General features: G+C 56.2%; 1 protein-coding gene across 1 annotated transcript in view; it reads left to right on the forward strand.

The window, feature by feature from the left end:
• LOC144942697 (putative oxidoreductase YteT) overlaps positions 1 to 14,874 on the forward strand; it is a 244,460-nt gene that overhangs the window by 66,639 nt on the left and 162,947 nt on the right. Inside the window, exons 4-8 of the mRNA XM_078869534.1 lie at positions 1,948 to 2,021; positions 5,240 to 5,299; positions 6,294 to 6,401; positions 12,944 to 13,000; positions 13,775 to 13,905. Coding sequence (XP_078725660.1) covers positions 1,948 to 2,021; positions 5,240 to 5,299; positions 6,294 to 6,401; positions 12,944 to 13,000; positions 13,775 to 13,905 — 430 coding nt within the window. The remainder of the gene's footprint in view (positions 1 to 1,947; positions 2,022 to 5,239; positions 5,300 to 6,293; positions 6,402 to 12,943; positions 13,001 to 13,774; positions 13,906 to 14,874) is intronic.

Consider the following 14,874-nt stretch of genomic DNA (forward strand, 5'->3'; position numbering starts at 1 on the left):
AGAACGCTTTACCGGATTAATACACAAACCATTGTCCCCCCCACCCACCACTCCCTGAGAGGCACTTTGAGTGATTGGAGATGGCACGTGGGGATCGGCACGGTTCAGCATCAATCTCAGTGTCCCCCTCCCCACCGTCCCCCCGTTTGCTCTAAATCCATGAGAATTAATTTACCCACAATCCCAGCGTTGGTGCCGTCATAAGGTCGTCGTCATCCTCAGGAGGCCGCCCCCTCTCGTCTCGCTCCGCTTCCAAGTCGGAGAGATTTGCCTCCGCTGATGATAACAAATGAAAACCAACGCCTCCTCTATCTCGCTGTTATTCGCTGCCTCGTGGATGCGTTGGACACGAGTGCTCACGTCGCGCTCGCGTCACTCGCTTGTGAACGCGTTCACCGCGTTCGACACGAGCGCTCACGTTGCTCGCCTCCTCGCGAACGCGTTCACCGCGGGCGAGCGGCCGAGCCAGATGTTTCCGCGTCTCCGGCGGGATTCGTTTCGCGGGAGAGGTCACCCTCTCGTTTTCCCACAAGAGCGAGAGGAGATGAACAAAAACAATGGACGGCTGCCATAAAACGCGGCCGCCAGAGTTCAATTCCCAGCCACGGCTCACGTCGTCGGGAGCGAATGATGCCTGAAGCGGTCCTCGCGCTCTCTTCTTTGTCGAAACGCACTGACCAGCGGGGTGAAGTATGGTCGAACAACGCCCACGACCGACACGGCCATTAATGGATTTACGTCGGAGCTGTCAACACATTTTCGAATCCCGTCGGTTTCACGACACGCGACATTGAGCGCGTGTTCGAGCCAGGACTCTTGCGTCCCCGTTCTAGAGACACGTGGTGACGCAGCGGTGATGCCGTGCGTAACGAGTCTTTGAAGTACAGTATGTACGCATGTTGTACTTATTTCGCACCGTACGTAGCCAACCGTGCCAATCGGAGGTGCGGGGGAAGGACAACAAACTAAACATAGAGCAGTTTTAAAGAAATGAGTTTTCAATCTAGATGGTTTCAAAGTGCATAGCTTCCAGTGGCTTCCTAACATCGGAAGGAAGAGCGTTCCAGACGGCTGCAGTAGAGCACCTGAGAGCGCGCGATGCAGTGACCGTCTGTTTTTTTCGATGGTTAGCCAAAAGCCGCCATGAGGATGACCGGAGTTCGAACTCAGATATTGTGCCACAGATAATTATTAACCTATTCCCATAAGTTGCAGGGTGGTGGGTGCCCCGTTCACCGCCGAATCTCGGAACGGCGCAAGCGGCTCGGCGTTCATTTTATTGAGAGAGGCGTAAGCAGTGCCGCTGTTTTTAAGGACACCGTGACTCACCGCAGAGAACCGGAGCGACACGACCGCCACACTCTGCGATAGCTGGCGCCAAACTGTGCCGCACGCGCTCCCGCGTGGCCTTGCGGGAACCTCGATACAGATAAAGTTATTTTATTTTTTGTTCTGATGACGTACATGTGCACGCACGTGTACGTCATAAGAATGGGAAAGGGTTAAATGTCCCATAATATTTCATAGTCCTGGAAACATCACCTTTTCCGCATCATCATCATTGCAGCAGAAGCAACCGTGATAACGACAACAATCATCGTCTCGTTTTGATTGGTCATTGGCAGCGTATAACCATAAGCAGCAGCAGCGGGAGGTCGCAGTGGGTGGGACTCGTGTCCAGGATGGCGGAGGTCAGGGTACCGGGGTCACCCCCAGAGGTCGCTGACCAGGCAGCAGCAGGAGGAGCCCCTAACGGCGGGACGGTGCGGTTACGGTACGAGCTCGACCTCGGAGGTTCGGGGGTCGACTTCGCACCAGCCGTGGGATCTAGCAGAGGGAAGGAATCGGAATCTGTATTTCACACGGGAGGAACCCGGTGAGCTATGAAGCTCTTTGCCGTGACGACCGCCTGACGTTGACGCGCCGCGGTCGGTGTGGGCGCTGCAGACTGGAGGGAGGCGGCGGAGCTGGAGAGATTTGCCGACGCCGTTTTCATCTGCACGCCGGATCGCCTGCACAAGGTGAGGGGGGGGGGGGGCGCTGCCCTCTGCCGACAGCTCCGGCAGGGTTCGCTTCTTTCCCCTTGGCTGTCCCTCTCGCGCAGCGCCAGCTTCGCCCGTGCACCACCTGCTCCGCCTCCTCCTCCAAGACGCTGCCGTTGTTGCCGCTGAAGCTCCGTGCCGTCGTCACAGCTCGCCTCGACTGTGCGGCAACACTCCGTTGTCGATCGAACGTCGTGATCGGCCATGGTCTCTCCGCTGCTGCATGAAGACCTCCACCCTCCCCCAACACCCACCTCTCCCCCCACCCCCTTCCACCCTCCCCCAACACCCACCTCTCCCCCCACCCCCTTCCACCCTCCCCCAACACCCCCTCTCCCCCCACCCCCTTCCACCCTCCCCCAACACCCACCTCTCCCCCCACCCCCTTCCACCCTCCCCCAACACCCACCTCTCCCCCCACCCCATTCCACCATCCCCCAACACCCCCTCTCCCCCCACCCCCTTCCACCCTCCCCCCCCCAAGCCGTTGCCATCGTTCACCGTCCTTCGGGTGCAACGATCCGTCCAGCTCCTGTGTTCGCTGATTTTATCGCTCCATCTCTGTGGTGGACGTTCCACCTTATGGCGCATTCCTTACTGTGGCTGCCACCATAAAAACCAAACTATAAACTACGTTTACTTTTACCGTGCAAGGCCCCACTGTGCTATACAGCTCTTTTTCAGAAACGACCTGGCCACAAACGAGAGCTCAACGAAGTGGCTTATCACGTGGAACTGTAAAGCAGCCAAATACTCTAAACACGTGGTGTTGACTCTAAATGTGGAGGGGAAACCCGGAAGACCTGGAGAAAGTCCACGTGACTACGGGGAGAAAGCGAGGCATGCAAACTCCACATATACAGGTGTCAGCGACAGTCAGGGTCGGGATTAAACCCACGACCTCCTGTATGTGAGGTGAGGTAGTTAACATCTCTCCATGCTGGCACACTCTCCCATCAGTCTCCACCACTGACCGTGGTCCAGTCTCGTGGCATGTCCTGCCCAAGGCCACTGTTAACCGTCAATGTCCCCAGCTGCCGTGTGTGCTCTGATCTAAGGTGGCGAGATGTTAACTACCTCGCCTGCTATACAGGCGGTTGTGAGTTAGATCCCGAACCTGACGCCTGCTGCTGTATATTTGGAGTTTGTGTGTCTCTCTCTCTCCCCGTGGTCACGTGGATTTTGCTCTGGGTCCTTCGGGTTTTTCCCTCCACATTTAGAATCAACATCACGCGTTTAGTGCGTTTGGCTGCCATACATTTCCATACTTCGTTGGGCTATCATTTGTGATAGCCAGGTCGCTTCTAGAAAACTATCTCTGTAGGTCAGTGGGCCTCACCTGGTCAAATTAAAATAGTTCAGTCGAGTTTGAATCCACGTGCTTTTCTGTCGCTCGCGGTGCCATTCCGAGCATGCACCTCTCCACGCTTCCTTGAGCGCTTCTCGACTGCGGTTGCGTTTTCCTGATGTCGGAGCACGTGACGTACAGTCTTTACCCTGCCCAAGTCCACCGCCGTGGAATTTCCGGCTGCTCCAAAGCACCCGGCAACCAAACGTTGCGCCCGCAAAGTCAACCAAACTCACCACCAACACCCAGTTCCCTTCAATCATCGATCAACAACGAGACCATCAACCGCCCCGTGGTCACTTTCCACCGTGGGCTCGCCGCTGCCGCGCGTCTCCCCCGCCCACCACCTCCCCCCCCCCGTCTTGCTCTGCTCCCCTTCCTCTGTCCTCAGCTCCAGCAAAAACTCGGCTTCTGAAGTTGGGGAATTCTCAGCCAGCGATCACTCAGTGGGCGCTCGCTTCCTCTCCCGTTTAACACGGAGTAGTAGTATTTGGCTTTCACGCCCGATATTATCCATAATAGAGGGTTTTTTTTGGGTTCGATCGCGTCAATATAAATGTGTCATTAAACCCGCCGCCACCACCCGACGCAGCCAATCAGTAAGCTTTGTCACGTCAACAAAACGTGCCAATTATGCCAGTTAGTTACTAGTTCAGCACCCCGGTCTGCTGGCGTGTAAACGTTGTGGGTTTACTCTCCAGCACGCCGGTGCGTGCTCTACCCACAACTAATTGACACGTTTTGTTCGAGTGACAAACCTTGCTAAGTGGTCGTGTCGCGTCGTGGCGGACTTAACGGCACTTTTATATTCCCTCTTCCGTGCAGCCGCGAGCTTCTGCAGGGCCCTTCCCGTTGTGGTCCGTCACCGCCGACTCCCTCTCGGCGCGAGTCCTTCCTCTCCCCCTGTCCGTCACCGCCGCTCTTCACCAGCCTCCTTTTCACCAGCACCAACAACACCAGCAGCCGCCATTCGCCACTGAGTGACGGCGACGTCACCACGGCACTCGTGCCAGGCTGAGTGCACTTTAAGGCCATTTGAAGGGTCGAATGCCTGCTGGCAGGAGGTCACGGGACAGACCCGGGTGCCATGGGTTGAGTGACTGAGATGACTGGCTGATGCACCACCACCAGCACCACCGCCACCACTACCACTCACTCCCGCTCCACCACCACGACCACCAGCACCACCGCCACCACTACCACTCACTCCCGCTCCACCACCACGACCACCAGCACCACCGCCACCACTACCACTCACTCCCGCTCCACCACCACGACCACCAGCACCACCACTACCACTACCACTCATTCCCGCTCCACCACAACCACTACCACTCACTCCCACTCCACCACCACGACCGCCACCACCACCACTACCACTCACTCCCGCTCCACCACCACGACCACCAGCACGACCACTACCACTACCACTCACTCCCGCTCCACCACGACCACTACCACTCACTCCCGCTCCACCACCACGACCACCACCGCCACCACCACCACTACCACTCACTCCCGCTCCACCACCACGACCACCAGCCATTACCACTCTGCTATCGTGCCCCTCCCCCCCCCGCTCTCGTGCAGCGGTCTCGTCGAGATGCTTTCTAACTCCCATGTCGGGTCGTATCGAATCGCGTCGTGAAGCGGCCTCGGGCCGAGCGTCGCAATCTCGACTCGGCGACGGAGGCGTTCCGAACCGGAATCTCGGGTCGGGGAGACGATGAACCTCTCACCGCACCGCCGCGGTCGATGAAGCGAGTGCCACTTCGTGGGCCAGTGAACGGACGGCGGTTATTCAGATGTGGAATGTTTTTCGAAGCTTCTGTCTCCTCCACGCCATCAGGACCCGGCCGTCGCCTTCGCAGCCAAGGGCTACCACGTGCTGCTGGAGAAGCCCATGGCGGTGAGAGGACGCGGGGAGGCCAGGGGCACGGATCCCCCTGGCGAGGGTCGCACACGACAAGCAAAATACATTTGACGGGCGACTACGCACACATGCACGCACGCAACCACGCACACACACGCACGCAACCACGCGCTGTTCCGCTGCTTCTGTCACGCGGCTAAAGGCTCTTGCAGTGACAGACAGGAATGCCCCAACAGTCTGTTAAGGCTACACAGAGGTTGGTTGACACCCTGTGCTAGGCGCTGCTGGGATTTGATCGCCAAAGAGCAAACTTTGGGGGGTCGGGATGTCGAGTTCGAAACAGCTGCTGGATCTGGCGGGAGGAAGGACACGACCACGCGGTTCTGTGTGTATGTACGTTGAACTTCTTTCGCACCGTACGTAGCCAACCGCGCGAATTGGAGGTGCGGGGAAAGGACAACAAACTAAACACAAAAAGCAGTTCTAAATAAATGAGTTTCATATCGAGATGATTTAAAAGTGCACAGCTCCAGTGGGTTCCTAATAGGGAGAGCGTTCCAGACGGCCGCAGAAGTGCATCTGAAAGAGCACGATGCGGTGACCGACTTTGTTCGATGACTCAGCAAAAGCCGCTGCTGTGAGGATCAGGCATCATCATCAAAGACAAAGATCCCCCTTATAGCCTTAACAGACTGTTGAGGCAAGTGCTGGTTAGCGAGCACCTATGAAAGCCGGCACGGCACACGAGGGGGTGGGTGGCCAGCATCACGCCCGGCCGCATTTGTCTCCCCAGCGGCGATGTTTACACATCGCACCAGCTACTAATTTGAGGCTGAGTCGACCTCGGGGAGGCCCAGGACCGGTTCAGATAATCGCCACCAGTGTTGGCCGTGAGCGGAAATCGAACTCGGGTCGCCGGTTTCGTAGCGCAGCGCTCACCGCTACACTACCGCTCCCCACATCACCAGCAGCAGCAGCAGCAGCATTGTCCGCGTGGAGCGAGCGCCGTGCGTGTGTCCCCGTGCGGCAGGTGAGCGAGGGTGACTGCGAGGCGATCGTGGCAGCGTGCCGGCGCGCGGACGTCATGCTCTCCGTGTGCCACGTGCTGCGCTACTACCCTCCCGTGCAGAAAGTCAAGGTGAGCCGCCGCCGCCGCCAGCAGCAGTGGCCACCGCCGGCGTGCGCCTGCGTGCCTGCGAGTGTCTGTCTGTGTGCGCGTGTGGCGTGTGTAGCGGTGGCGTCACGGCTCGCGCAGTGCGCTACAAATCCCCGCGACCCGAGTTGACATCCTGTTCACGGCCAAAACCCAGCGACAATTTTTCACAATCGGTTCCTTAGCCTCCCCTAGATCGACTCAGCCTTAAATTAGTACCTGGTGCAGGTGTGTCAACATCGCCACTGGGGAGACAAAGGTGGCCGGACGTGGTGCTGGACCCCCACCCCCTCGTGTACCATGCCGGCTTCCATAGGTGCTCGCTAACATCACTTGCCCCAACAGCCTGTTGAGGCTGTGCATGTGTTTGTGTCTTTGTCTTGCATCTCAGTCAGTCACCTCATCACTCCTGGGTCTGTCCTGTGACCTCAACGGGCCTTCCGCACTTCACGCTGCCTCAAAGTGCACCTAGCCTGGCACAAGCGCTGTGGTGATGCCACACCGCCACTTATTGGCGAATGGTGGCTGTTGTTGCTGTGTGTACATGCGCGTGAGTGTGTGGGGCGGGGTGGTGCCGTTCAGATAATTTATAATCAATAGTTACAAATTAGCCGACAGCTTGGGGAGGCATTCATCGAGCAGTGGATTGATCCTGGCTGATGCTGATGAATGATGATGCATTGGCCACTGCCTTCACTGACAAACAAGAATTTAGCAAATTGCCAGCAGTCAAAAACTGCCACTCAGAGCCGAACAATCTACTCACGAATCGCACGAATCGCACGTCTTTGGAAGTGAGCAGTGGCTTTTGTTTCTTTCTCTCCACGGAGAGACTGGCCCACGCCGCACAAAATGTGGAATTTCCACCACGGCTCCGCAGCCACCGCAAACAGAGACGCGTGGCACCCCCGGGCTCAGATGCCGCCGCACTGCGTTGACATTGACCTGACTTTGACAGGGCACTGCGCAAAGCGTGACCAGATTTGCGAATCCCACGATCCTTTTGGCAGCCTTGCACAGTGCCTCGTTTCGTGCACAGCATCGAATGAACCCACACGGTACGTTTGTCGCCATCCGGCGCTGAGGGTCCGTCGCAGGTGGCAATCGGTTGGTAAACGTCGCGTCCTGAACGTCAGCCCCTTGGCCGCGTCGCGTCCCCTTCACGGTGACCGCTCACTGGCACGAGCAGCAAGAGGAGGAGGAGGCCTGCCCGTAGGACTCGGTGCTCCTCAGCGAACTGCGCTCGCGGGGAGAGTACGCACGTGTGGTGATGCACGTGTGGTGATGCACGTGTGGTGACGCACGTGTGGTAACGCACGTGTGGTGACGCACGTGTGGTAACGCACGTGTGGTGACGCACGTGTGGTAACGCACGTGTGGTAACGCACGTGTGGTGACGCACGTGTGGTAACGCACGTGTGGTAACGCACGTGTGGTAACGCACGTGTGGTAACGCACGTGTGGTGACGCACGTGTGGTAACGCACGTGTGGTGACGCACGTGTGGTAAGGCACGTGTGGTGACGCACGTGTGGTAACGCACGTGTGGTGACGCACGTGTGGTGACGCACGTGTGGTGACGCACGTGTGGTAAGGCACGTGTGGTGACGCACGTGTGGTAACGCACGTGTGGTGACGCACGTGTGGTAACGCACGTGTGGTGACGCACGTGTGGTAACGCACGTGTGGTGACGCACGTGTGGTAAGGCACGTGTGGTGACGCACGTGTGGTGACGCACGTGTGGTAACGCACGTGTGGTGACGCACGTGTGGTAAGGCACGTGTGGTGACGCACGTGTGGTAACGCACGTGTGGTAAGGTACGTGTGGTGACGCACGTGTGGGGATGCACGTGTGGGGATGCACGTGTGGTGACGCACGTGTGGTGACGCACGTGTGGTGACGCACGTGTGGTGACGCACGTGTGGTGACGCACGTGCCGTGCTCATCGGAGGTGCGGGGGAAGGACAAGAAATTCAACACAAAAGATCAGTTCTCAAGGAACGGGTTTTCAATCTGCATTTTAAATTGCACAGCTCCAGTGGCTTCCTAATATCGGAAGAGCGTTCCAGACGGCCGTAGAAGCGCGTCTGAAAGCGGTGTGTGATGCGGTGACCACCGTCTTCAACAGACAGCCAAAATCCGCTTCTGCTGCTGCAATGATGACCGGAGTTTGCGTGATGGTTATTGCCCCTTGACCAGATCAGCAAGGTATTGTGGTTCATCAAATTTTTACGTGGGTTTTTTTCTCTTTCATTCGGGCGTTAACGGAGTTACCCAGAAACAATCCACGCAGGCGAGCGGACAGTACTCATAAGTTTTTTCGGTAAAGTCACGTAGGTAAAACATCAAAATTAATGAAAATAAAATAAAACAAAAATCACGACGTTTCGGAGGCAACACAAGTCTCCGTCATCAGGTGGGACCGTCACAGCCGAATTAGCTGCATCAAGTGATGCCCACCTGATGACGGAGACTTGTGTTGCCTCCGAAACGTCGTGATTTTTGTTTTATTTTATTTTCATTAATTTTGATGTTTTACCTACGTGACTTTACCGAAAAAACCTAAGAATATGATTCCTTGCAGTCACGAAAGCTTCAAATCTAGAAGTACTCATAAGTCCGCACGCAATGGCGGAGCCAGGATTTTCAGGTAGGGGGGGGCAACCCCTCCAGCAATGTTAGTAAGGAAGGACTTGTCCCTTGCTTTTTATTCGACGCATGTGCGGCGATGGCGCAGCCATCGATCGAGGGTCGAATTCGAACCGCGTCGTGTGATCGGCATCGCGCTCGCTGAAGGTGATGATGCCTTCAGGGAAGTCGTGTACTGTATACACAACTGCGCACAATTCTGTGAGTCACCTATAACTGCTTTGCCGTTACTTATTGTCAATTATGGACTCAGACTATTGTCCGATCATCTCATAGAGTCCCTGGCACGTAATAATATGCTATACTAATAAACCCCAATGATCCGACTGGCTTTGCCAGTGTCCACACGCACGGGTTCACAAACCCACTCGCTGCGCTGCCATTTCTCCTGGCCACCTCACAGCGCGGCTTGTTGTGGGGGAGTTTTTTGACAAATCTGCACGAACCACGGGATCCTTTGCCTCGCAATGCCTGGGGTCACGTCTGGCGTGCCGTCACGACCTGCTGCGTGCGCACTGTGCTGCGACGGACGGGCCCCACGCCAAACTACGGCCATTTCAACATCCCCTGCCGGACGAGGGCCTTCCTACGCCGCTGTGGCCGTGACGGTGTCCTGTTCATGGCCATACATCGCCGACATCGGCACGTGCGACATTGTGGGGAGCATAGAAGTACGGGACAACATTCCTACACCTCTGCTGCCCACCGCATAGAGCCACAGCCTCCAGCAGCAAGCAACGTGTCTGTGCACGGCGGTCACCCGTCCAAGGCGCCGTCCAGGCTCGACACCTGCTGAGCTTCTGAGACCACGCGGCGTCCGAGTGAATTGGTGATCGAGGTTCGACGTGGCCTGAGAGTCGTGGATTAGAGCGGAACGCGCCTTTGACGGCTGCCTCACTGCTGGATGAGGAGAAGCGGCCACGGTGCCGGCTGCAAAACACGATCGATCGTACGAGAGGCAATAATCCAATTGATGGGGGGCAGGGAGGGGGTCTTCATTTATCGACAGGAGAGGCTCTCAGCTCATTAACTGTGTGACCTTACAAAGCAACTGACATTTTGCATTATTGACTTTGGAATTCCATGGTACGATCATCATCATTGTCATCGTTGGAAACCCGTAGGCGACGGAGGCCCAGTGGGCCAACTGCGTTCCACCGCGTCGTCGGAGGCTTCCCGAAAGGCTAGACCGGCGTCGCGACAGATCTAGACGAAGCCACGAGTCTCCTCGGGAAGGCCCGACCACACGGCGCCACGATGGAGATCGGCGCGCTCCGCCCACGTGGGCAGAAGCAGGAGAGTCGCCCCGCGTCCTCGCAACGCGGCCAGACCAACGGATACGACTTAACCGGACGACGGAACACCGGTCCCTCGACGAGACTTCGATGTCGCCAACAAAGTCGAACCGTCCGATGCCAAGGAGCTGGCGCCGACACCGCGTGAGGAAGGCCCGCAACCGGTTTGAGTCTTGACTGCGGGGGAGTCCACGGCTCGGCACCACAACGGCACAACTGGCATCACACAAGTCTCGTCGACTCTTATCTTGGTCGGTGTGCTGAGACGACGTTGAGGCTGCATGCTGCGTGAAGAGCGGATAACGGATGTGGCCAGGTCGATCCCGTGGAGGATGCCAGGCTTGCAGAAGCTTGCCACCGAGGTGTAGAAAGTCCAGGACACCCTCGGCGGTGTCGGCACCAACGGTAGCGGTGGTTTTGGGCTCAGGGGGACCCATTCCCAAGCCCTGCACCTTTGTCTTCTGCCACGGTAGCGAGATGTTATCTCCCTCGCCTGGTATACAGGAGGTCGTGGGTTCAATCCCGACCCTGACGCCTGCTGTATATATTAGGTTTGCGTGTTCTCCCCGTGGTCGCGTGGATTTTGCACCAGGTTCTCTGTTTTTTTCCCTTCACATTGAGAATCAACGTGCTTTTTCAGTATGTGGCTGCTATAAATGTCCACGTGATAAGCCACGATCACTTGTGGTGGCCAGGTCGCTTCTGGAACAGAGTTCAGTGGGGCCTTACCTAGTGAAGCAAAAATAGTGTTTTAGTTCATAGTTGAGTTCCAACGGTGCACGCGACATCGTGAAACTGGTGGAGTGCACCCTGGGGTCGTCCTTTGCGTGGGTACACGAGCGGGGCTCTGCACACTGGACATCTGCGAAAAAGAGCTTGATAGCTCATCGGATTCCTCCAGCATACCGACTCTAATCACCCAGGAAAAGTCTGTCCTTAACGCTCGTGACGTCACTCCACATCGACCAGCCCCCCTCATTAATATTCATGAGCATGTAACATCACTCCACATGGAGCATCCTCCCCCCTCATTAATAATCATGAGCAGGTGACGTCCTCCAAATGGACACCCCCTCCCCATTCATAATAATTAGCGGGTGACGTCACTCCACATGAGGGGCGAGGCGCCTCCTCGCCCCTCCTCAACGTCAACTCACAACCCTCACTACAAAGGCAGAACCCTCACGTCACGTGATCTCCGTAACGCTATTGAGACATCAAAGTAAAAAGGACGTCATGATGAACAAGGGATTATAACCTTAAAATGAAATAGTCTGTGTCACTGCGCCCTTACAAATTGCACACGAATCGATGCGATGAATATCACGTCGTGCTCTGCTTTTCGCTTGCAAGCTTCAGATTTACTGCAACACACCCGTCCTTGGACGGGTCAAAGGCTAGTAAATAAATATTCTGAGAATAAAAAATTGTGCATCGTCAGCGTGGTTCGGGTCATCGAATGACTCGACTGGTCTCCCGTTATTCCGATATCCATTCAATTCCCGCTACAAAGTGAGGCTGGAGCGTGCCTTTTAGTAGGTTACTTTTTGCCTTTTCAACGTGGTGCCCAATCGCTGGAATGTTGCAAGCGCCTCATTACAGCCGCTAAATCAAAGAAGCAAAGACACGCGCACATTGCTGTTTTAATTGCTTGAGAAGGCCAGGCGAACGGCGTGGACTTACGCAGGATTCATACTGAGCTCGCAAAGTCAAGTCACCACTGGCAGCGCTGACCCAGCGGTGGAAGTTCTACATTGCCATGGCGGGGGCCAGTCTCTTCACAGGGACAACCACTTCTTGGCACGCCACAAGTACGGTGGTGTCGCGTGACATGCGAGGCGTGAAGGGGCCTATCCTACGGTCACAATCGGTCCTTTGGCCGTCCAGAAACCACCTCCTGCGTGCAGGATGACGCCTCGTAAGCGTCACCGGCCGAGCCCACCCCCTGGCCTGGCTTTGAACTTTTGACCCCCCCCCCCGCGCTTGTCACCGCAGCTCGACTGGATCTCCGTTAACGATCCCCAGGTTCAGCGCCCAGCCATCGGCGTGTTCACAATTCATCTGTCGACAGTCACCCCCCCCCTTGCCTCCACTCCCTTCACCTGCCAGCACCGACGGGAGTGGTGAAGTATGGTCAAATGACCGCCTACGACCCGCGGGGCTGCTTGGGGCAGCCCTCATCCAGCAGTGGATTGACAAGGGGGCTGCGGGAGTGAATCGACGCAGTAATAGAGGAGTACAGGGTCACGACTCCTGGCCTTTGGCTGTCTGGTTACAGGGACGTGTCACTGCCGACACTGTACGTGTTAATTGGAAGTGCGGGACACTGACTGAGTGCACGCGCGTCGTCCGTGTGTCACCGTGTGTCGGTGTGTCTGTGTGTCACCGTGTGTCCGTGTCACCATGTGTTGGTGTGTCACCGTGTGTCACTGTGTATCCCTGTGTCACCATGTGTCGGTGTGTCCGTGTGTCACCGTGTGTCCGTGTCACTGTGTGTCACTGTGTGTCTCTGTGTTGGTGTGTCCATGTCACCATGTGTCCTCTGTGTGTCACCGTGTGTCACCGCGTGTCACCGTGTGCAGGAGTTGTTGGATAAAGGAGTCATAGGCGACGTGGTGCACATTCAGCACCTGGAGCCCGTGAGTGCGGCGCCAGCCACAGAGACGTCGCTCCGCTACACGTGCCGCTACACGTGCCGCCTGCTGTATATTTGGAGTTTGCTTGTTTCTCTCCCCGTGGTAGCGTGGATTTTTTTCTGCCGGGTTCTCCGGATTTTCCCTCCACGTTTAGAAACATCCGTTGAGATTGTCTCGATTGCTTTGAGTATCTGGCTGCTGCTATGAATGTCCACGTGATGATAAGCCACTTCGTTGAGCTATCACTTGTCGCCAGGAGCCTTAGGGGCCGTCCATAAATGACGTCACGCACCTGGGGGGGGGGGTCAGACATTTGTGACGATGTGTGACGAGGGGGGGGGGTTTGAGAAATGTGACATCACATCAAAATGCGCAACTTTAAATAAATATAGACAACACGTTCTACTTAATTAAATAGACTTTTTAATAAATGTTTCTCCTACAACATCAGAGTGCAGCGCCACATTAAATACGCACTACAGAGACAATAGTTTAAAGCGATTTGAAGCATGTTTTATTTTTAAAATGGAAATATGGTTTGGGGGGGGGGGGCAGAGCTTTGTGACGTCATATTTGAGGGGGGGGGGTCTGACTTTTTGTGACGCCGTGTGACGAGGGGGGGGGGGTCAAAAATCGTCAAAAATCGCGTGACGTCATTTATGGACGGCCCCTCACCTGGTAAAAAAATTTTTTTTATTGAAATCAGATATTTTCAAGTGATTGGTTTATCTTTCCCATACTTTGCGCCCGCCTGTGCCCGCCTGTGCCCGCGCGCAGGTCGGCCACTTCCACTTTGCTCACTCGTTTGTGCGCGGCAACTGGAGGAGGGAGGACGAGAGCTCCTTCTCGCTCCTGGCCAAGTCCTGCCACGACCTGGACCTCGTCCTCTACTGGCTCGGGGGGAAGAGGTTCGCGAGCCCTCGCCTGGCCTCACCCCCATGATTCCGCTGATCGCTCCCCCACCACCCCCACCCTCACAAATCGTTGCACAGTTGACCGCTGACCTCCAAGGTAACTTTCTCTTACAGTCGTCGTCGTCGTCGTAATCACCGCACCTGCGATCAGCACGGTCGGCTACGTTCAGCGTAACGGTACATACGTAGAGGAGTAGTATGGGGACGTGACGTCATACGCGCTGTGAGGTGCGATGACGTCATGTAACCTGGGGGTACTTAAGGGGGGCCCTGTGACGAAAGCGAAGAGACAGCCAGCAGGCTAGCAGTAGAGAGAGCCACGGGTCCACGGGAAGGACCGCGTGTAGGACACCTACCCCTGGTGTTTACTTACCACTTTCCTTGTTAATACACCGGCGCAAGCCCTTACCTGAAGACCTGCCTCATTTACAACACAACACATATGTCCATGATCGATGAATCCTCTAGCCAATCCAACCAGAGGATTCAGAGGGGAGCAGGCGGGGGTTGTGGTTACCATTGCAGTGGTCGAGACAAGGTTCTAGAAGGTTCTAGAAGGTTCTGGGAGGACGAGGGTTTGGAAGAGGCCAGAACAGGGTGGGGGGGTTGCCTTGGGGATGTCCCCCAGGGGTAGCCTGCTGACGGTGCGCGGTGTTCACGGGGGGGGGGGGGGGGCTGTGCGGCGGTGGGGTTCGGCTTGGTGTGCTCAGGGACTGTCCTTGCTGTCGTTTTGGCTGCCTTGGCCAAGCTTGGCAATTTGAACTCATTTCTTTGATCTATTTTGCGTTAAAATAAAAATTTGCAATTTGATTACCTTTCCTACACTTCACACTCTGGTCGTGTTTTTCCGCATTTCGTTTTGCCGTTGTAACTTTCTGACCCCCCCCCCCCCCCCCCGTGCCGCTGCTACTGGACATCTGAGAAGGGAGCTTCACAGCTCTTCGGATTTCTCCAAGATTAATA

The sequence above is a fragment of the Lampetra fluviatilis genome, chromosome 28 (assembly GCF_964198595.1).
Source record: "Lampetra fluviatilis chromosome 28, kcLamFluv1.1, whole genome shotgun sequence".
In the NCBI taxonomy this organism is placed as follows: Eukaryota; Metazoa; Chordata; class Hyperoartia; order Petromyzontiformes; family Petromyzontidae; genus Lampetra; species Lampetra fluviatilis.